At 45.0% G+C, this 23,030-nt stretch overlaps 2 protein-coding genes across 2 annotated transcripts; one reads left to right on the top strand and one right to left on the bottom strand.

Moving 5' to 3' along the window:
• Positions 1–11,674: 11,674 nt before the first annotated feature.
• LOC138492930 (uncharacterized) lies at positions 11,675–15,891 on the bottom strand. The gene is made up of 2 exons (XM_069620223.1): positions 15,686–15,891; positions 11,675–15,556 (listed from the first exon to the last, which is right to left on the bottom strand). The coding sequence occupies exon 2, from the start codon at positions 14,036–14,038 to the stop codon at positions 11,675–11,677; it is 2,364 nt and encodes a 787-aa protein (XP_069476324.1). The 5' UTR covers positions 14,039–15,556; positions 15,686–15,891.
• A 386-nt stretch (positions 15,892–16,277) lies between these two features.
• Positions 16,278–20,996, top strand: LOC138492929 (uncharacterized). The gene is made up of 2 exons (XM_069620222.1): positions 16,278–16,985; positions 17,115–20,996. The coding sequence occupies exon 2, from the start codon at positions 18,633–18,635 to the stop codon at positions 20,994–20,996; it is 2,364 nt and encodes a 787-aa protein (XP_069476323.1). The 5' UTR covers positions 16,278–16,985; positions 17,115–18,632.
• The last annotated feature ends 2,034 nt before the right edge of the window (positions 20,997–23,030 follow it).

Raw genomic sequence — 23,030 nt, 5'->3', positions numbered from 1 at the left:
GGGGTATATACTCTAGAATGAGAGGGAGGCGAAGGGGTGTATTCATCTGTAACCTGTTATCAGCAGTTGATGTAGTGTCCCTTGAGGAGCAGGGTCTCCCGTTTCTTCCTGAAGTGCAAGCTGGAGGGAAGTTCACATCTATTGAATGGACTGAGCTGCTCATTCTCTAATGCCCCCCAGGGGCATCTCAAGAAAAGTTGCACTTTGCAGACTGCCTGGCATCTCCAATGTGCGGCATGCATTTTCTGAAGATGCTTGCATATTTATGAGGGGAAACATAATTTTATTCAGAAAATTCTGTTTTTGGGTGTGATGTAAGGCATAATTCCATCACTGCCTGGACACATTTCTGTGAGTCCCAAAAATGTCATTTGAAGCAGGACGAAACCCAGAATTGCTAACAAGGCATCTGGCTGCCCAATGTCCACAGGCTCCTCATGGCCCTTCTAAGATGGCCGCTGGCTTCAGCCCACAGGCACCACTTGTGGTCACCCATTAGCCTCCTGCACTCCGATTGGACAGGGCTGCCTTCTTTCACCCAATCACACAAGCAGCAATCTTTAACCGGCCCCCTCATCAAAGGCCCACATCTAAGGCCCTGTCTGTGCCTGTCAGGGCCTGGGAAGGCAGGGCAGTTCCCCTTCTAAATCCCCCTGCCACAAACCATGAGGCAGTCTCCAGATGTAGCCTGCACCTCCATGCTCTCTTCAGAACGTTAAGTGAGTAATGGCTGAAATTTCCACTGCCACCCACTCTAACACACTCTGAACCAGAAACAAACTGTGCTTATCTCACACTGACTTTTTTGACTCACCTATTCTATCCATTCTGAATTGCATACTGTGCCCTGCATTTGATATTAGAATTTGGCTGTGTGTACTTTTAACATCTTGCACCCCACTGCTACATTGCATTCTGTGACCTGTATGTGATTTTTCGAATTTTGGTGTTGTGCTTTTAACATCTTGAACCCCCACTGCTGCATTGCATTATGTGACCTGTATTTGATTTTTGAATTTGGCTGTGTATGCTTTTGACATCTTTTACATTTGTGTCCCTCTTGTAACTACTAGGCCACCTGTTGGTTTGGGCTATGACTGTGCAGTGCAACCACTCCTCTATCGCCATCAATCCTCTTCCACCCTGATGGCACTAGCCATCTCTCCTATCTCCTCTAACTGCTATACTATCATCTACCCCCTATCTTATGAAGTTTGGAAGAAAAAAGCACAAAAAAGACAACCTGACCGCCAACCCTGGCCTACCCATTGCAGACACCTATGTCAGTGCAACTTATATACAGGTTTTCATGACATCCTCTTCTCTGTACCTTCCCAGATCTATGGACTCCTCATCTCATCTCTACTCTCTCCTTTCACATCCTCTCCGATTAATGGTGGCACCAAGTAGGAAGTCCTCTTGGCGGGCTTTGCATTATCAAGGTGTATCATTAATGTCTACCACACTGGCACCATCTTGGTTCAGGGTCCTCAACCCAACCTCCTCCTCTTCGAACAGCGCCTGCCGGCCCTCATCAACTTTCTTCCCACATCTTCCTCTCCCCTTCCAGACTCTCTCTGTCCCTCCCCCTATGACTGGTGGACCATGCCCCTGTACCTCTCCTCAGAAAACCTTCAAAGGCAGAGACCTCCTTCATCTATCCACACTTAAAGCTTGTACAGCAAAGAAACACTCCGCCAACATCTGCCTCCTTCTTGAATACTTGGACCGCGACTTCCTCGCTCTTACCGAGACGTGGTTCAATGCCAACTCAGTCACTGCTTTTGACACACTTCTCCCTGAAAACTTCTAGATCATTTCCAAGTCCTGCCCCAACTGTGCTGGCAGTGGGGGTGTATTGATTCTCCCTGAGTGGGTTCTTTCCTCCCTCATACCCACCCAGCCTTATTGCTACTTTGAGAGCCTGGTCTGCAAGTTGGTTATCTCTCCCTACTCCTCTCTGATCATTGTCACTATTTTCAGGCCCCCTGGCTCTACCACCCTGTTTCTCTCTAAATTCGCTGACTTCTGCTCCTCTCTCCTCTCAACCACCTCTAACCTACTCAGGAGATTTCAACACCCATCTGGACTCTGCCATCACAGCATCCACTCTCTTCCATGACCTCTGCACTTCGCTATTCCTCTCCATTCTGCCTTCTAGTCCAACCCACTCAGCTGGACACACTGTGGACACCCTCATCCACTCTGATCTCTCTCTACCCCCCATCGGTCAGCCCTCTCTCCTGGTCAGACCATTCTCTCCTCTTCTTTCACCTCAGCCCCTCGGCCCTCTGACTGCACCTCCTCAAGCCCTGCCAATCTTGTTCACGAGCATCCGTCCAATGAAACAAGTGTAAGCTGCTGCCTTCACATCCACATTCACCCCCCTGTCCTCCCACCCCAGATTCCATCACTGACTGTGCTCTCCTCAACCTCCATCTGCCCATTACCAACACCCTGGACATTCTTGCCCTAGTCATGAGGATCCACCTGAAACCTGCCGCTAAGTGTAACACCTGGTATGACTCTGAACTAGCAGCCCTGAAACGCAAGTGCAGAGCTGAGGAATGGAAGTGGCAGACCGCTGGCTCACCCTCTGACAAACTGGCCTGTCACCTGCTCCAAAGGCAATACAGACTATCCATCCACGCCAAGAAAAGGATCCACATCCAGGCGCGGGTCTTTGGTGCATCCAACAATTGCATAGAACTCTTTAAAATCTGCAGGGAACTAGCCAACCCATCCACAGTCTCCTCTGCACCCCTCCCCTCCCAAGCCTCTTGCAACACATTGGCCACTCACTTCACTACAAAAATTCAGGACATTCTGAGCACCCTTGCTTCCCTCTCCCTAACCCCTCCTCCACCCCCTTGCCTTTTATAGCCTCCTACCCTCAACTCTCCATCCTCCTCTCTCTTCTCATTCTCCACTGTCACACCTGATGTGGTCACCAGATTTCACTGCTCCCTGAAAGTCTCCTCCAAACAGGTTTCCCCCTGCTCCTCCAGAACCATTATGGAGAACATTGGCTCTCTTGCCCCTCCACTTGCCAATTTCTGAAGCCACTCCTTTGACACTGGATCTTGTGTGCCCACTACTGAAAGAACCTTCAGCAGACCCGACCTGCCCAATATCCCCACATTAGACACATTGGGCCTCATTACGACGTTGGCTGCCCAGCCAACTACAGCCCCATCTCTATCACCCGTTTCTTGGGAAACTGCTGGAGGAACTGGACTTCCCCCAAATCACTTCTCATACTGAACTTGTTGAAGGTCTCCACGACCATCAATCTTGAATCATAGCATCCAGACGCACGGAAACTGCTCTTCTAAACACCCGTGAAGAACTGCTTGCATCTCTGAATTCTATAACTCCCCAGCTGTTCTCATTCTACTTGATCTCACCTCTTCCTTAAACATGGTCAACCAATTCATCCTCATAAAACGGCTCCATGATACCCTGGGCATCTCAGAGCGGGCACTGAACTGGCTGACCTCCTTCCTAAATCGACTGTCTATCCCAGGTTATTTTGGGCACCTTCTCCTCCCATACCTCGTTCTCCACCTGCGGTGTCTCTCAGTGATCTAACATCTACCCCAGGCTCTACAACAGGTTCCTTGCTCCAATGGCACTCGTCATTTCCACCTTCTCTCCTAACTTCCAGTGTTAAGCAGATGACACACAACTTTTCTTCAAACTCCCTTCTGTCCCTCTTATCTCTTCCATCATCCCGGACTGCCTATCTGTCATCCAGTCCTGGCACACACACTGCCAACGATCTTTGCCTCAATGCCAGCAAGAGTGAGATCCTTCCTATTGGGACCCCTGCTCCCTCTTTCTTCCCCTAACTCTGGCCATACTCTATGGGCTCTCCCCCTTCTCCTTCCTCTGAAGCCAGCAAACCTTGGAGATATCTTCGACTCCTCTCCCTCCTTCCTACCTCACATTTAGGACATTGCCAAGAAGTTCCACTTTCAACACTTCCTTTTCAAAGGAATTCTCTCTTTTCTCACTTTCCCCCAGAGGCTTGCCCATAGTGTCTGTAAAAGATGCTATGCCGCTGTAAGAAACAAATAATGCCCATACTCTTATGCCAATATCCCCACATTCGACACATTGGGCCTCATTACGAGGTTGGAGGTAAGGGATTACCGGCACTGGGAAGGGTGCCGGTGCCGGTAATCCCTTACCTCCATATTCCGAGGTCCCTTAGCGGGTCCCTTCTCTAACGCCTGGTCTGACCAGGTGTTTAGGACGGGACCCGCTAAGGGACTTCAGAGCTAATTACGGTACCGCAAATTGCAGTACCGTTATTAGCTACTTCCCCATTCCCATTGAGCCCTATGGGGGCTCAAATGGGAATGGGGAATGGTTCTCAGAATGGGGAATTACCGGGTCCCCCAGGGTTGGAATGACACGGTAAGTACCCATTCCGAGAACCCGGACCTGGTATGCGGTAAGGGGGTAGCCATGGTGCTAATAGCACCATGGCTACCTCCTACATCTTAATGAGGCCCATTGACTTTGCCCATATTGACATGCCAGTTCAGTGTGCACCACTGCCCCCCTATGGTTATGAGCTTCCAGTCTGGTCTGTGCTCCCAGCTCCATAAGCTTCCCTGGGCAGGAAGCAGGAGCTTTAAGTGCATGGCATATGTTGCTTGGCAACCTTTTTCTGATCCCCGGCCCAGTTATCAGAAAGTGTCTGCCAAGCAAATCTTTCATCTCCATCTCAGCTCCAGTAGTCCTTGCAATGCATGGACAATGCATGCATTGCAAAGGCCAGTCCTTTAAGCCGGTGAAAAATTGAGGAGGTCTCTAACAAAGAGACTACGCTTAAATGTTCAGTGTAGCCAAATGACGGGGCAGCCGGACCCCAACAATACATGAGGAGACTCTGATCGCATTTATGTGGGTCACTTAGCGTAATCTCAGGAACTCTTGTTTACATTCAGTCTGCATATTGTAAATAAGTCTCTATTGATCTGTTTGTGAGTAAATCACTCTAAGTAAGTAGCTCTCTTAATATGTAAACAATGTAATCAGTACAAACCATTTCCAAGAGAGTCTATCTGGAGTTAGAATTATGGCTCACATTACCTCTCTATAACATTTCAATGTTTCGCTCTTATGCAGACATAGCCTATAAAACAACGTCAAGGTATTAAAACGTACAGATGTATGGCCTGATTCCAAAACCAGTGATAACATTGGGGTTCTTATAGAGAGCCCAACTATTTGTTTTACACATTTATTTTCAGTGCCCTGCATGGTTGGACTTCTTTTAAATGCCCAAATATTCAACCATATAATTCAGCAGGAGCAGCTTGCGATTTATAGACTTGCAGGGTAGCTAGTGAGCGAGCCTATTTCATAATCAGAGGCTCAATTGATCTAATGCCCCAATGTGCCTTTATGGAATTAATGTATTGATAATTTGCTGTGACCAACACATATTTCTCTGGAATCTAAACCCAAAATAATGAAAGGAACTCATCTCCGTGAAGGGTTCCCCATGCAAGGAAATATTCACTTTAATACTTTTGGATGAATGTCAAGTCATTACCAGTGTTTTCAATGTAGTAATCCTCAATTTTGTTTTGTTGAAGAAATCCACAACTATCTGAATCTGTTTCCTTAAGCCTGCTCTCATTTTAGGATAATTATTGCATCATCAGCATACAATAAAATGCAGATCTTTCAGTTAGCAATTTTAGCGGCATCAGCCTCTGTTTTCCATATTGTAACTGCTAATAGCAGGAATAAATAGCAGAAACAAAAGGGGCAACAAAACGTGCCCCTGTTGTACGCCATTCAATATAGGAAATGTGTCTGTTCTCTCACCACTTTGGCCATACGTCACTAACGCTGTGTGGTCTCGTATAACCTTAGTATTGGCTTAAAAAGGACTAAAGGTATTTTTAAATCGATTATGATACTCCATGAAATGCTCTGGTCTATGCTGTCGATGGCATTTTTTAAATCAATAAAAGCAAAAAATACCTTTTTTTGCCTTAAAAACACCAGTTTACTTAACACTGAAAATAGCCAAAAAGCCTGGGTGATTGTACCTTTTAAAATCTGCATCGAGAGCTGAGATAATTCCTTCATCTTTGATCACATTTTTCAGACTTTCTAAAAGGATCTTCCCATATACCTTAGATAGACTACAAGAGAAATTGGTTGATCATTTCCAGGGGATTGCCTCTCCATTTTCTTGAAAATTGGCACAATTTCTGTCTGTTTCCAACTGAGAGGTTGAGAACCAGCCTTATACATACAAAAAAGTACATCATAAGGGCCACTCCTGGGGCTTTACTGTTTTTTAATCAAAACAGAACCCAATTCAGCTTCTGTGATAATTAAGGCTTCTGAAGGATCTTTTGGAATGTCCTCAATAATAAAAGTGTCCTGAGATTGAGACCCATACAGGTTGCTCAGATCCTCAAACCAAGTATCCTTGGAAATTTTCCTCTCAACGTGCTTTGTAAAATAATTGTCAGATACGAGTTTAGAAATGGTTTTCCAAAAGGTATGTTGGTCATTATTTGATGATGCTTTGCTTAAGGCTTCCCATTCTTGAATCTAGCCACCTTTTTCTTTTTGTTAGTTATCTCTTTATGTATAACTCATAGTTTAGGTATGGAGGTAGACCCGGTGCCATGTTGTAGTGCATTTAAGAGCTCAGTTTTTGCAGCTACATGTGCAATGCTTTTCCTTAACAACTTTCAATGACTGGTGGACAGCTTGCACAATAGTGGCTACTAGGGATTGATAGATGGAATCTATGGTAGATTTATCACTATCCTTTTCTATGAATCACCTCTCAAAAATCGGTGAAATAAATGAAAAATGAATGAGGCATTCATCGCAATCACAGTTCACCCATTTGACTCTTCTACTATTATTTGGGAGCCAAGGTACTGTGCAAAACTGTCCCCAGATACATGGGTGTGTCCATGGTTGCTATATTTGCACCATGTTAAGCTATATTTTTTAGAACTTTATTCGGCTACAAAAAAACATACAACACACAAAGTAACCGGTACAAAGATTAAGGGCCTCATTACACGGTAGGCAGAGAACCATGGCGCTATTAGCACCATGGTTCATGCCGGTAAAATACCGGCACCGCCTTGGTGGAAAGGGGAATTACCGCCCCATTCCAAGTTTGGTGAGGCGGTAATTCCCCCTTCCACCATTGCCCTTCCCCATTCCCATTTTTGCCCCATAGGGCTTTATGGGAATGGGGAAGGTGCTAATTACGGTACCGCAAATTGCGGTACCGTAATTTGCTCCACTGGTCCCTTTGCGGGTTGGTTTTTAACGCCTGCAAAATGCAGGCGTTAAATTCCCCAACCCGCAAAGGGACCTCGTAGTAAGGCGTTAAGGATTTACCGGTACCGGTAAGATACCGGTACCGGTAAACCCTTACCGCCTACCATGTAATGAGGCCCTAAGTATCAATGGAATATTTCAACAAATAAAAAAATCAAAGATATACAGTTTCATTGTATAATTTTGCAAAATGTCAAGCTTGTTACAACATCTAAATGTCATAAGTAGCTCACTCTAGTATCACAACGGCTGAGAGACGTATCAAATAAGATTTCATCAATTTAAAATATCTATGCCCTATGTAATTTTCAAAAAGTGAATTTGTGTATGCCAGGGTTTTTTCACTACAATTGCTCGCAGTTCCTCCTGGTTTGTTGTTGTTTTTAGGTGGTAAAGTGCATCATTTAAAGATCTGATATTTTGATTGTTAAAAATCGTTTTGAGATAAAACTTTCTAAAATGCTGCATTAGGTACATAAAAGTAAAAAGTTTGAATAATCTTCTTTCCTAGTACCAGGAAATTCATAATTTTCGAACAGATCTTTGTTCCATTTTATAACATAATTATTTAGATATAGGGTACCAAAACTCATTTTGGTCATCAATGTTTTAGTTGCCTTTCAACATGGGACATCCAAATACTGTGAAAAATTCAGAATACGATTTGAACGGAGGTACTCTTTTGACAAACCTTTATTTGCATGAGAAATCCATATCTCCATAAGGAACTACCCCTCAAATCCCTCTTTTTACACAGACTTGTATTGCATTCCATATGTACATGGGTTGTCCCATAGATCCACTAAGCCCATATTGTCTACCATTCTCTTTATATTGGCAAACCACAAGGGTTGTGGGGTTCCTTGTAATACGAGCACCCCACAGAGTGCTTCCAAATACAGTTCTAGCTCAGGGAAATTCCACAATTCGAACCAGTACAAGACTGTGTTCAATTCTACCACCTATGCACGGCCATAATTGCCTAATTCCTGTTTTGTGAGAACTGAAGGGGCATTTAATGGTAGACCAAGCATTTATTTTCTTCCTTCTATAGTGGCACTACATTGCACCCAACACTCGCTATCATAACATGCAGTAGTAAATGCCTGCATATTATATAACCCCATTGCATGCAAAATCGTCCACAAATCGTATGGCTTCATCAATGAGTCACCACATTGCCGCTCTTTGCTTAGTATGTAGCACCTTTATCTACTTGAACAACCCATTTACCAGTTTTGCATATGGAGATTCCCAGATATGCATTATTGTCAACCTCTTCAATATCAACACTATTAATGGCATGTGTCCTACAAAAGCATCTATGGAGAGGTTTTTCAAATAATGACATAGTTTATGTTTTTGAGATTTTAACCTTCAATCCCCTTTCTTTGCCTCTTAACATGAAACTACCGAGTATCTCCTGCAACCATATGAGGGTTTGCAGAGACGTCTTTATGGGAGTGCAAAAGGGGCACCTGCCTCAGGCCCCCACCTTGGCAGGGGCCCCAAGATGGAGCCTTAGTAAAAATAAAAGTCAGTTTCCCAAGTCAACAAAATTAAGTATCACACAATACAGTGATCCTGGACAAATCTTAGATCACTGACAGTACTGTACTGCATTCTATGGGAAGGTTTTCTTCTCATATACTGGTGGCATTGTTTGGCCAATTACCTGATCTTTCCTATCATGTAGGCCAGTAGAGTGGAAGGAGTTCTAGACAGAAGAGAGGAGACCAGATATTGCAGGATTCTTACAAGCATATTTTAAGGTCTGCTTATGTGACAACAAAACAGTTTGCTTATTTGTACAATTCAAAGGTTTTTCTGCATGTTTTTAAATACCATTGCACACACTTGTGTTTTAGGTGTATTTAAAGCTTTACAATACAAAAGGGAAACCTATCTGAAATCTTTTAAGATCACATCCATTAGTATGCTGGTATTTATATACTTTCCTTGATGATGGAGACAATGAAGCTAGAATCATTCCCATTTTGAACAATATGTTTTTATAACGTTTTGTTTTTTAAAATGTTTATATTGCGTTATGTGATTTTCATATTTTCAAAGTCAGTTCTGTAAAATGGGATTATTTTAGTTCAAAGAAATTGTGGGTACAAATCCCAGCTTCACCTCTTAATCAATGTGTGATCCTGGGTATCTCATTTAATATTGTGTTTCTTAACCTGTCAAGATTGCAAGTCCCTAACCTTTCAGAATTGTCAGCCCTTCAGAGTGATTTGTTCTCAGGGTTTGATCTTTAAGAAAGACTCATTCATGGTTTCACTGGCTATATATATTGTTGCTTCCTCTATAATGATAGTGAGCATTGATATATTACACACCACAGCCACCTGTTTCTTTGCTCTCGAATGGCAACACTGCTTGAAAACCATGTCCCAATTCTAATCTCAGTCAGTCTGGATACAAGTTTGGAGGTTGCCTGCCTGTATTACAGGCATGGCTACCTCCAAACTTGTAATGAGGCCCATTGTTTTTTTCGTGACGGAATCAAAAGCCATTTGGAAATCTATACATGCTACAAACAAAGGCATTTCTTTGATGAAAACATATTGCTGGCACGCAAAATTAGTCTTAATATCTATATTTGATGTAGATTTCGAAACCCTGATTGGATTGGAGCTAAGATTTGCTTTGATTCACGTCAATCTTCCAGTCTGGCAAGAAGGGCCCTTGCATATTCGCTGATAGTATGGGCCGAATGGCTGCAATTTCAGATAGAAAAGGTTTTGTTATGGTGACTAGTTTGTTATAAAAGCCCACAGCGGATACAATACAGGTTAAATCCACAAAGTCTAGATATAAACATATCACTTTTTAATGAGAACCATTTTCGTGAACGTAGTTCAGCAAGCAACCTCTGCTGTTTAATCGAGCCCGGTAGTGAAAAGGTCGGCATCCGAATAGTTAAGAATATTGGATCATGGTCGCTCTGAGGCCTTTCATGGGCAATGAACGTATTTACAGAAGACCATGTTTCTGGACCAACCAATATGTAATCTGTTTAAGTCTGGCCTTTATTAGATCTATATGTTGGTTTGGGTGGAGTATCAGTGTTGTGCTAAAAGACACATGCTCCACCACTTTGGCTTTGGCATGTGTTGGCTGCCCCCCAGATGAAGATAAACATTAATTTTATTGGATTTTCTCTGGGTAGGCAGGTGCAGATACAAGTTGGTTAAAATTGTGAAGAGTTTTCTTCAACGACAGTCTCTCTTGAGGTAGGTCACCTCGGATTGAGAAGGGGTCCCTGAATGCTTTTAGCAGGGTAGCCTCAGATTGAACGAACTAGACCTGCGCGATACGTGTTATGCACTAGGTTAGAGTCGTTCTCTTAGCCGACCGGTTTCTGTGGTGCAAATAAGTGGGCCACATTCATCAGGGCTTGTGCAGGGCATCTGCATGTGTGCCTGCTGTTAGTCTCATAGGGCAGCACTGTCTGCGTGTCTTATCGTCCTCTCCCTGTAGGGGTGACAGGAGGGGAGGGGGAGAGAGAGAAAGGGAGAGCAGCGGTGAATATCACATGCTGTCAATTCAAGCTATTAGAAGACACTGCACTGGTGTGTCAGGAGGGGGAAAAGAAAGACTTACCCGCTCCGTATGATCTGGTGGCTTAGTCAAGAACGGTGAGACGGCCCGCTACCTGGGGGCCAAAGGACAACAATTATTAATGTCTACTATGATGTCTGAGTACATCGGATCGGAAAAAAGTCAGTACAAAAAGTTACTAATTCTTCTAACCAAATTGAGTAGTTTTCCTGTCTAGTGCGACACGCACTCGGCGTTGTCGCTACACATTTAGCAAACATATTTCTAACAAGCTTCGGTACATCCCGGATGCCCACGAAGGCGTGACATCAGTGGGAGAGGGAGTGGCTAAACCAGGTGGGCCACAAGGGGCTTACCTCTGGGCAGAGTTCAGTCCGTTTCACGAGCCGTGCGCGAGAGGGTTGAGTCTTCGCGGGCCGTGTGACTACACTATTTATGTTGCCATGGGTTGGCGCGTGGTCACGTGATCACGCGTGCCTGACTCTGGGATGGCCGTCCACAGAGGGAGACTGCGGCCATCACCAGGTCAGGCACCGCGGACCGCGGGTCCCCAGGAATTTCACATCAAATGTTATGAGTGGGAAAATCCCCGATTTTCATCATGAATCTTGCTGCTGGTGCCTGCATGTACCATCCTGTGCAGCCATTTATACATACAGCACTCATCACGGGCACAGTCAGGAGCACCAGTCCAGAGTACATCAAAAACAATCAGTCACAATGAAAGTTAAATTAAACAAAACAGTTTGGCACTATTGATTTATAACGTGGCCAGAGTTTGCCAACTAGTTGCTTCATTCAGTCCGTCTTTATCTGTTTTGAGACGGAAGATCCAGAGTTGTTCACGTTTGAACAGTAGATTCTGTAGGTTCCCGCCTCTTGTGGGGATAGACACTTTTTCAATTATTGTCCATGTGAAGTCTGCCGAGGTGTGTTTAGCAGCTAGAAAGTGTTCTACCATGGGTGCCGTGATCTTCTTAGTGCGGATACAGGATCTATGTTCTGCAAGGCGTATTTTTATAGGGCGTGTTGTCATGCCTATGTAGCGTTTGTCACATGGGCATGTGATCATGTAAATCACGTTGCTACTGTTGCAGTTAGTCAGTGTTTTCTGGATCCACGGGTAATGCCACCCTATGTTAATGGAGGTGGTTCTCTTGGTACTTGAGCAGGCATTACATGTGCCACAGGGAGTGTGGCCCGTCGCTGGGTTCTGCCCCCACAGTGTATTCAATCTGTGTTCTTTTTCTCTATATGAATGTACCAGGGCGTCACGTAGATTCTTCCTTCTTTTGAGTGCAAACCTTGGGGTATCGATACTATGCTGGCCCACATTCAAAATTGGCCATAGTTTCACGATCTCTTTTTTGATTTTGTTGGCAATAGGGGAGAAGCTCATTACTGCAGTTATAGTGTTCTCAACTTCATTGGACTTAACATGATGTTCCAAAGTGACTTCTCGTGGGATGTTACTGGCTCGTTTTCGTGCCTGTTTGATAATTCGCTTAGGATATCCCCTGTTTCGGAGTTTAGCTGCGAGACTTGCTGATTGTCGGATGTAATCTGTTCGTGTGGAGCAGTTTCTCCGGTACCTAAGGAATTGTCCAAATGGTAGATTTCTTCTGAGACTGGTGGGATGGAAACTTCCATATGTAAGAAGTGAGTTTCTATCCGTAGGTTTATTGAATACTGTGCTGAAGATGGTTGCATTCCGTATCTCCAAAGTGAGGTCTAGGAAATGTACAGATTCCGTGCTATGTGTCTCTGAGAATTTGAGAAAAGGATTCTGTCCGTTGAGCCATATCATGAACGTTGCAAGTTCTAGTTCAGTACCTTTAAAGATTAGTAACACATCGTCAATGTATCTGGCCCAAAGGTCCAAATTGGGTAGCCACGGATTGGTTGGATTGTAGATGATTGCCTCTTCAAAGTTTGCTACATAGAGGTTCGCAAGACTCGGGGCAAAGGTGGCTCCCATTGCTGTCCCGGAGATTTGTTCATAGAACGAATTCTCGTAGATGAAGAAGTTTTTTGTTAGGGCAATTTCTGCCAGTTGCATCACCAGGGAGACTGGGGTCGTCATCGGAGGGTCTCTTTCCCGTAATATTTTGTCAATGACTCTGAGTGTGGCCATTTGTGGAATCTTCGTGTAGAGTGATTCGATATCAAGTGTTACCAAAATGTTCAGTGTGGGATCAAACGGTCGGTCCTTAATGAGTTCTAACACAGCTGTAGTATCCTTCAGATATGAACGCATCTTAGTGACTTCAGGTTTCAGAAAGTAGTCTACAAATTGTGACAGAGGTTCAAGGATTGAGCCTATCCCAGATACTATGGGTCTGCCGGGTGGTGGATTCCTTCCTTTATGCACTTTGGGGAGGGCATAGAAGGCCGGTTTTTTGGGGTATTTCGGATTGAGGAATTCATATTCTTTGGTGCTAATGAGTTCCTCAGCATGTGCTTCTTCAAGAATTGGTACTATCAGCTGTCTGATAGCTTCAGTGGGATCCGTACCAAGTTGTCTATAGCTCACATGGTCTTGAAGGAGCTCCATCACCATGTGGTGGTATGCCGTGGTGTCCATTATTACCGTGGCGCCCCCTTTGTCGGCTGGTTTTATGGTAATGGCAACATTGTTGGATAAAGATTGGAGTGCCTGTCTATTTTTCTTGGAGAAGTTCTTGAATCCTGGCATGATCTCTCGTTCCAGTTCCTCCAGTTTTTTAAGGAGCGCTTTCTCAAACGTGATGGATTCTGGTGTAATAGCATTGGGTGGAGGGTAGAACGTGGATTTCCCTCTCAGGGTGGTGGCCTTCTTTTCTTCCGAGGGTGTCATTTGCCCAAAATATTGCTTCAATCTAATTTTTCTGATAAGTTGTGCAATTTCAATCCTGGTTTGGAATGGGTCATGTTCGGCCGTGGGTACAAATGAAAGTCCTTTCTCAAGTAGAGCTTCTTCTTCAGGAGAGAGGTTATATTGAGAGAGGTTCATCACTAGGCTTTCTGTTCGAGTTGTGTTGTCCTGTGACCATCTAGGGAGTTGGTGGTTTATTCGTTCAGTGCTAGTGTTTGTCCTTGGCCGCGTCCTTTGCTGCGGGTGACTCGAGTGGAAGGGTTCTGCCATTGCACTTGCGGTTGCCAATTGCCTCTCCCTCTGTTTTTTGCTTTTCCTTGCCCTCTTGGAAAAAAAGGTCTCGATGGACCATTATTGTTTGGGGCTGTTCCCCCCAGTGAGCTATTCGATCCTGAGGTGTTAGAACCACTCGCTGAGCTTCCACTTGAGAATGTCCATTGGTTTTGTCTTGCTCGGTTGTTTTGAATTCTTTTTCTGTTATGTTGGTTTACTTGTTGGCCCGGCGTAGAGGTATTGTTAGCACTCTGATCTTCGTAGTGTGCATCTGTGATATAAGGATAAATTTTCTCCTGTGTGTAGGCTGCCAGATCTTTCTTAAGTTTGGTGACTTTCTTGTTGAGATTGAAGTCTCTAAATTCTTTCATTGTGGCCTCTAGGTCCTCCAAGCTTTTCTTATATTGGGCAAGGACATTCGATGATTTAAGGCTCTCTTGTTTTTCTTCTATCTCCTTCATTAGTTTTTCGGACACTGATTTGGCTGTGCTGATGATTAGTATCAGCCAGTCCCTGGTGCATTTATTGGAGATGTAACTCCAGTCCTTCCTGAACTCTAAGTGTTCCAGGAAGATTCTGGGTTCTATCCGTATGATCAATCCTAAGGGAGCTGCATGGGCTCGTAGGTACTCAGTCATTATTGCCCCGTGCAATTCGGTTCTGATCAGCTGTTTTTTCAGGACCTCCAGCTCATTCCATTCATTATTTGCCATCCCTGGTATGGGAAGGGATATTTCATCTCCCAGGATTGAAGGAGTTGCCAGTATAGTGTCTACCAGTTCTTCGGCGAAAGCTAGGCATCTTGCTTCAGCCATCGTTGTGCTGCGGTGAGGTGTGGGTCAGGTGTCTTGGTATGTTTGCTAAACAAAAAACAGGCAAAATGGTGTGGGTGCTTGAATCCTTCAAGCTCTAGTCCACAGCCCGTGGCTGTAAGAAGGAATAAACCAAATCAAAAGGAGGACTATTTTTAGGGTAATACACCTGTGTGTTGCCCAGTTTCGTTTTCACACTAATAATAACAACACAGTCCTAACGATTGTAGAGGGTTTGACAAAGAAAAGCCAATATGCCTAATTGCGCTTTCCGAATAGTCTCTTGACGCACTAGTGTTGTGCTAAAAGACACATGCTCCACCACTTTGGCTTTGGCATGTGTTGGCTGCCCCCCAGATGAAGATAAACATTAATTTTATTGGATTTTCTCTGGGTAGGCAGGTGCAGATACAAGTTGGTTAAAATTGTGAAGAGTTTTCTTCAACGACAGTCTCTCTTGAGGTAGGTCACCTCGGATTGAGAAGGGGTCCCTGAATGCTTTTAGCAGGGTAGCCTCAGATTGAACGAACTAGACCTGCGCGATACGTGTTATGCACTAGGTTAGAGTCGTTCTCTTAGCCGACCGGTTTCTGTGGTGCAAATAAGTGGGCCACATTCATCAGGGCTTGTGCAGGGCATCTGCATGTGTGCCTGCTGTTAGTCTCATAGGGCAGCACTGTCTGCGTGTCTTATCGTCCTCTCCCTGTAGGGGTGACAGGAGGGGAGGGGGAGAGAGAGAAAGGGAGAGCAGCGGTGAATATCACATGCTGTCAATTCAAGCTATTAGAAGACACTGCACTGGTGTGTCAGGAGGGGGAAAAGAAAGACTTACCCGCTCCGTATGATCTGGTGGCTTAGTCAAGAACGGTGAGACGGCCCGCTACCTGGGGGCCAAAGGACAACAATTATTAATGTCTACTATGATGTCTGAGTACATCGGATCGGAAAAAAGTCAGTACAAAAAGTTACTAATTCTTCTAACCAAATTGAGTAGTTTTCCTGTCTAGTGCGACACGCACTCGGCGTTGTCGCTACACATTTAGCAAACATATTTCTAACAAGCTATGTTCTGCAAGGCGTATTTTTATAGGGCGTGTTGTCATGCCTATGTAGCGTTTGTCACATGGGCATGTGATCATGTAAATCACGTTGCTACTGTTGCAGTTAGTCAGAACATAGATCCTGTATCCGCACTAAGAAGATCACGGCACCCATGGTAGAACACTTTCTAGCTGCTAAACACACCTCGGCAGACTTCACATGGACAATAATTGAAAAAGTGTCTATCCCCACAAGAGGCGGGAACCTACAGAATCTACTGTTCAAACGTGAACAACTCTGGATCTTCCGTCTCAAAACAGATAAAGACGGACTGAATGAAGCAACTAGTTGGCAAACTCTGGCCACGTTATAAATCAATAGTGCCAAACTGTTTTGTTTAATTTAACTTTCATTGTGACTGATTGTTTTTGATGTACTCTGGACTGGTGCTCCTGACTGTGCCCGTGATGAGTGCTGTATGTATAAATGGCTGCACAGGATGGTACATGCAGGCACCAGCAGCAAGATTCATGATGAAAATCGGGGATTTTCCCACTCATAACATTTGATGTGAAATTCCTGGGGACCCGCGGTCCGCGGTGCCTGACCTGGTGATGGCCGCAGTCTCCCTCTGTGGACGGCCATCCCAGAGTCAGGCACGCGTGATCACGTGACCACGCGCCAACCCATGGCAACATAAATAGTGTAGTCACACGGCCCGCGAAGACTCAACCCTCTCGCGCACGGCTCGTGAAACGGACTGAACTCTGCCCAGAGGTAAGCCCCTTGTGGCCCACCTGGTTTAGCCACTCCCTCTCCCACTGATGTCACGCCTTCGTGGGCATCCGGGATGTACCGAAGCTTGTTAGAAATATGTTTGCTAAATGTGTAGCGACAACGCCGAGTGCGTGTCGCACTAGACAGGAAAACTACTCAATTTGGTTAGAAGAATTAGTAACTTTTTGTACTGACTTTTTTCCGATCCGATGTACTCAGACATCATAGTAGACATTAATAATTGTTGTCCTTTGGCCCCCAGGTAGCGGGCCGTCTCACCGTTCTTGACTAAGCCACCAGATCATACGGAGCGGGTAAGTCTTTCTTTTCCCCCTCCTGACACACCAGTGCAGTGTCTTCTAATAGCTTGAATTGACAGCATGTGATATTCACCGCTGCTCTCCCTTTCTCTCTCTCCCCCTCCCCTCCTGTCACCCCTACAGGGAGAGGACGATAAGACACGCAGACAGTGCTGCCCTATGAGACTAACAGCAGGCACACATGCAGATGCCCTGCACAAGCCCTGATGAATGTGGCCCACTTATTTGCACCACAGAAACCGGTCGGCTAAGAGAACGACTCTAACCTAGTGCATAACACGTATCGCGCAGGTCTAGTTCGTTCAATCTGAGGCTACCCTGCTAAAAGCATTCAGGGACCCCTTCTCAATCCGAGGTGACCTACCTCAAGAGAGACTGTCGTTGAAGAAAACTCTTCACAATTTTAACCAACTTGTATCTGCACCTGCCTACCCAGAGAAAATCCAATAAAATTAATGTTTATCTTCATCTGGGGGGCAGCCAACACATGCCAAAGCCAAAGTGGTGGAGCATGTGTCTTTTAGCACAACACTAGTGCGTCAAGAGACTATTCGGAAAGCGCAATTAGGCATATTGGCTTTTCTTTGTCAAACCCTCTACAATCGTTAGGACTGTGTTGTTATTATTAGTGTGAAAACGAAACTGGGCAACACACAGGTGTATTACCCTAAAAATAGTCCTCCTTTTGATTTGGTTTATTCCTTCTTACAGCCACGGGCTGTGGACTAGAGCTTGAAGGATTCAAGCACCCACACCATTTTGCCTGTTTTTTGTTTAGCAAACATACCAAGACACCTGACCCACACCTCACCGCAGCACAACGATGGCTGAAGCAAGATGCCTAGCTTTCGCCGAAGAACTGGTAGACACTATACTGGCAACTCCTTCAATCCTGGGAGATGAAATATCCCTTCCCATACCAGGGATGGCAAATAATGAATGGAATGAGCTGGAGGTCCTGAAAAAACAGCTGATCAGAACCGAATTGCACGGGGCAATAATGACTGAGTACCTACGAGCCCATGCAGCTCCCTTAGGATTGATCATACGGATAGAACCCAGAATCTTCCTGGAACACTTAGAGTTCAGGAAGGACTGGAGTTACATCTCCAATAAATGCACCAGGGACTGGCTGATACTAATCATCAGCACAGCCAAATCAGTGTCCGAAAAACTAATGAAGGAGATAGAAGAAAAACAAGAGAGCCTTAAATCATCGAATGTCCTTGCCCAATATAAGAAAAGCTTGGAGGACCTAGAGGCCACAATGAAAGAATTTAGAGACTTCAATCTCAACAAGAAAGTCACCAAACTTAAGAAAGATCTGGCAGCCTACACACAGGAGAAAATTTATCCTTATATCACAGATGCACACTACGAAGATCAGAGTGCTAACAATACCTCTACGCCGGGCCAACAAGTAAACCAACATAACAGAAAAAGAATTCAAAACAACCGAGCAAGACAAAACCAATGGACATTCTCAAGTGGAAGCTCAGCGAGTGGTTCTAACACCTCAGGATCGAATAGCTCACTGGGGGGAACAGCCCCAAACAATAATGGTCCATCGAGACCTTTTTTTCCAAGAGGGCAAGGAAAAGCAAAAAACAGAGGGAGAGGCAATTGGCAACCGCAAGTGCAATGGCAGAACCCTTCCACTCGAGTCACCCGCAGCAAAGGACGCGGCCAAGGACAAACACTAGCACTGAACGAATAAACCACCAACTCCCTAGATGGTCACAGGACAACACAACTCGAACAGAAAGCCTAGTGATGAACCTCTCTCAATATAACCTCTCTCCTGAAGAAGAAGCTCTACTTGAGAAAGGACTTTCATTTGTACCCACGGCCGAACATGACCCATTCCAAACCAGGATTGAAATTGCACAACTTATCAGAAAAATTAGATTGAAGCAATATTTTGGGCAAATGACACCCTCGGAAGAAAAGAAGGCCACCACCCTGAGAGGGAAATCCACGTTCTACCCTCCACCCAATGCTATTACACCAGAATCCATCACGTTTGAGAAAGCGCTCCTTAAAAAACTGGAGGAACTGGAACGAGAGATCATGCCAGGATTCAAGAACTTCTCCAAGAAAAATAGACAGGCACTCCAATCTTTATCCAACAATGTTGCCATTACCATAAAACCAGCCGACAAAGGGGGCGCCACGGTAATAATGGACACCACGGCATACCACCACATGGTGATGGAGCTCCTTCAAGACCATGTGAGCTATAGACAACTTGGTACGGATCCCACTGAAGCTATCAGACAGCTGATAGTACCAATTCTTGAAGAAGCACATGCTGAGGAACTCATTAGCACCAAAGAATATGAATTCCTCAATCCGAAATACCCCAAAAAACCGGCCTTCTATGCCCTCCCCAAAGTGCATAAAGGAAGGAATCCACCACCCGGCAGACCCATAGTATCTGGGATAGGCTCAATCCTTGAACCTCTGTCACAATTTGTAGACTACTTTCTGAAACCTGAAGTCACTAAGATGCGTTCATATCTGAAGGATACTACAGCTGTGTTAGAACTCATTAAGGACCGACCGTTTGATCCCACACTGAACATTTTGGTAACACTTGATATCGAATCACTCTACACGAAGATTCCACAAATGGCCACACTCAGAGTCATTGACAAAATATTACGGGAAAGAGACCCTCCGATGACGACCCCAGTCTCCCTGGTGATGCAACTGGCAGAAATTGCCCTAACAAAAAACTTCTTCATCTACGAGAATTCGTTCTATGAACAAATCTCCGGGACAGCAATGGGAGCCACCTTTGCCCCGAGTCTTGCGAACCTCTATGTAGCAAACTTTGAAGAGGCAATCATCTACAATCCAACCAATCCGTGGCTACCCAATTTGGACCTTTGGGCCAGATACATTGACGATGTGTTACTAATCTTTAAAGGTACTGAACTAGAACTTGCAACGTTCATGATATGGCTCAACGGACAGAATCCTTTTCTCAAACTCTCAGAGACACATAGCACGGAATCTGTACATTTCCTAGACCTCACTTTGGAGATACGGAATGCAACCATCTTCAGCACAGTATTCAATAAACCTACGGATAGAAACTCACTTCTTACATATGGAAGTTTCCATCCCACCAGTCTCAGAAGAAATCTACCATTTGGACAATTCCTTAGGTACCGGAGAAACTGCTCCACACGAACAGATTACATCCGACAATCAGCAAGTCTCGCAGCTAAACTCCGAAACAGGGGATATCCTAAGCGAATTATCAAACAGGCACGAAAACGAGCCAGTAACATCCCACGAGAAGTCACTTTGGAACATCATGTTAAGTCCAATGAAGTTGAGAACACTATAACTGCAGTAATGAGCTTCTCCCCTATTGCCAACAAAATCAAAAAAGAGATCGTGAAACTATGGCCAATTTTGAATGTGGGCCAGCATAGTATCGATACCCCAAGGTTTGCACTCAAAAGAAGGAAGAATCTACGTGACGCCCTGGTACATTCATATAGAGAAAAAGAACACAGATTGAATACACTGTGGGGGCAGAACCCAGCGACGGGCCACACTCCCTGTGGCACATGTAATGCCTGCTCAAGTACCAAGAGAACCACCTCCATTAACATAGGGTGGCATTACCCGTGGATCCAGAAAACACTGACTAACTGCAACAGTAGCAACGTGATTTACATGATCACATGCCCATGTGACAAACGCTACATAGGCATGACAACACGCCCTATAAAAATACGCCTTGCAGAACATAGATCCTGTATCCGCACTAAGAAGATCACGGCACCCATGGTAGAACACTTTCTAGCTGCTAAACACACCTCGGCAGACTTCACATGGACAATAATTGAAAAAGTGTCTATCCCCACAAGAGGCGGGAACCTACAGAATCTACTGTTCAAACGTGAACAACTCTGGATCTTCCGTCTCAAAACAGATAAAGACGGACTGAATGAAGCAACTAGTTGGCAAACTCTGGCCACGTTATAAATCAATAGTGCCAAACTGTTTTGTTTAATTTAACTTTCATTGTGACTGATTGTTTTTGATGTACTCTGGACTGGTGCTCCTGACTGTGCCCGTGATGAGTGCTGTATGTATAAATGGCTGCACAGGATGGTACATGCAGGCACCAGCAGCAAGATTCATGATGAAAATCGGGGATTTTCCCACTCATAACATTTGATGTGAAATTCCTGGGGACCCGCGGTCCGCGGTGCCTGACCTGGTGATGGCCGCAGTCTCCCTCTGTGGACGGCCATCCCAGAGTCAGGCACGCGTGATCACGTGACCACGCGCCAACCCATGGCAACATAAATAGTGTAGTCACACGGCCCGCGAAGACTCAACCCTCTCGCGCACGGCTCGTGAAACGGACTGAACTCTGCCCAGAGGTAAGCCCCTTGTGGCCCACCTGGTTTAGCCACTCCCTCTCCCACTGATGTCACGCCTTCGTGGGCATCCGGGATGTACCGAAGCTTGTTAGAAATATGTTTGCTAAATGTGTAGCGACAACGCCGAGTGCGTGTCGCACTAGACAGGAAAACTACTCAATTTGGTTAGAAGAATTAGTAACTTTTTGTACTGACTTTTTTCCGATCCGATGTACTCAGACATCATAGTAGACATTAATAATTGTTGTCCTTTGGCCCCCAGGTAGCGGGCCGTCTCACCGTTCTTGACTAAGCCACCAGATCATACGGAGCGGGTAAGTCTTTCTTTTCCCCCTCCTGACACACCAGTGCAGTGTCTTCTAATAGCTTGAATTGACAGCATGTGATATTCACCGCTGCTCTCCCTTTCTCTCTCTCCCCCTCCCCTCCTGTCACCCCTACAGGGAGAGGACGATAAGACACGCAGACAGTGCTGCCCTATGAGACTAACAGCAGGCACACATGCAGATGCCCTGCACAAGCCCTGATGAATGTGGCCCACTTATTTGCACCACAGAAACCGGTCGGCTAAGAGAACGACTCTAACCTAGTGCATAACACGTATCGCGCAGGTCTAGTTCGTTCAATCTGAGGCTACCCTGCTAAAAGCATTCAGGGACCCCTTCTCAATCCGAGGTGACCTACCTCAAGAGAGACTGTCGTTGAAGAAAACTCTTCACAATTTTAACCAACTTGTATCTGCACCTGCCTACCCAGAGAAAATCCAATAAAATTAATGTTTATCTTCATCTGGGGGGCAGCCAACACATGCCAAAGCCAAAGTGGTGGAGCATGTGTCTTTTAGCACAACACTAGTGCGTCAAGAGACTATTCGGAAAGCGCAATTAGGCATATTGGCTTTTCTTTGTCAAACCCTCTACAATCGTTAGGACTGTGTTGTTATTATTAGTGTGAAAACGAAACTGGGCAACACACAGGTGTATTACCCTAAAAATAGTCCTCCTTTTGATTTGGGTGGAGTATCGCCATTAACTCGACCATTACAGTTTCTCAATCCATACTCATAGAATATAGCTGCTAGGTAATGGAAAAGAGGATAGAAACTCTGGTAGAGTTCAGTGATCTCCCAAATATTGTCCTCTGGGGTAGAATCAGGGAGACATAAGGAATGGGGTTCAAAATGACATTGGGTAAAGTCGGCATCAAGACATTTTGCCACAGTGATATCCACTGGATTGCGAGCATGAATACATTTGAGTCAACTTGAGATGGTCTGAAGATGCAAAGCAGTCCTGTAGCAGTGAATGGATCAGATTGGTTAAAGAGACCAAGTGGCGATGGGCCAAGTCGTTGTCTGGAATTAGTTGAGTCAGATCAAAGAGATCCAAGGACATGATGTAGTTCTTCAATGACTATCGTCTCGAAGGCTCTGTAGCGCATCAGCCAATGGATCAAGTGAGTGGCCTGATTGCCAATGGTGTAACATAACATGAGGAGCCTACTTGCGAGCCCTGCTGAGGGCCCTGCCCCCAAGCTCTTTGAAGAAGCATATTCTGCATCAGACACTCTTGGGCTGGCCTTGAACACCACTAAGCTTAATGATTATTTATTTATTTGAATTTATAAACAC

Source organism: Ambystoma mexicanum, chromosome 10 (assembly GCF_040938575.1).
Source record: "Ambystoma mexicanum isolate Mex_15411 chromosome 10, UKY_AmexF1_1, whole genome shotgun sequence".
Taxonomy (NCBI): Eukaryota; Metazoa; Chordata; class Amphibia; order Caudata; family Ambystomatidae; genus Ambystoma; species Ambystoma mexicanum.
Note: the sequence above shows the minus strand (reverse complement) of the source record. Positions and strands in the feature narration are given on the sequence as shown.

What these genes read in the sequence shown, in the direction of transcription:
- LOC138492930 (XM_069620223.1), bottom strand. Translation starts at nt 14,038, where the DNA reads ATGGCAGAACCCTTCCACTCGAGTCACCCGCAGCAAAGGACGCGGCCA.
- LOC138492929 (XM_069620222.1), top strand. Translation starts at nt 18,633, where the DNA reads ATGGCAGAACCCTTCCACTCGAGTCACCCGCAGCAAAGGACGCGGCCA.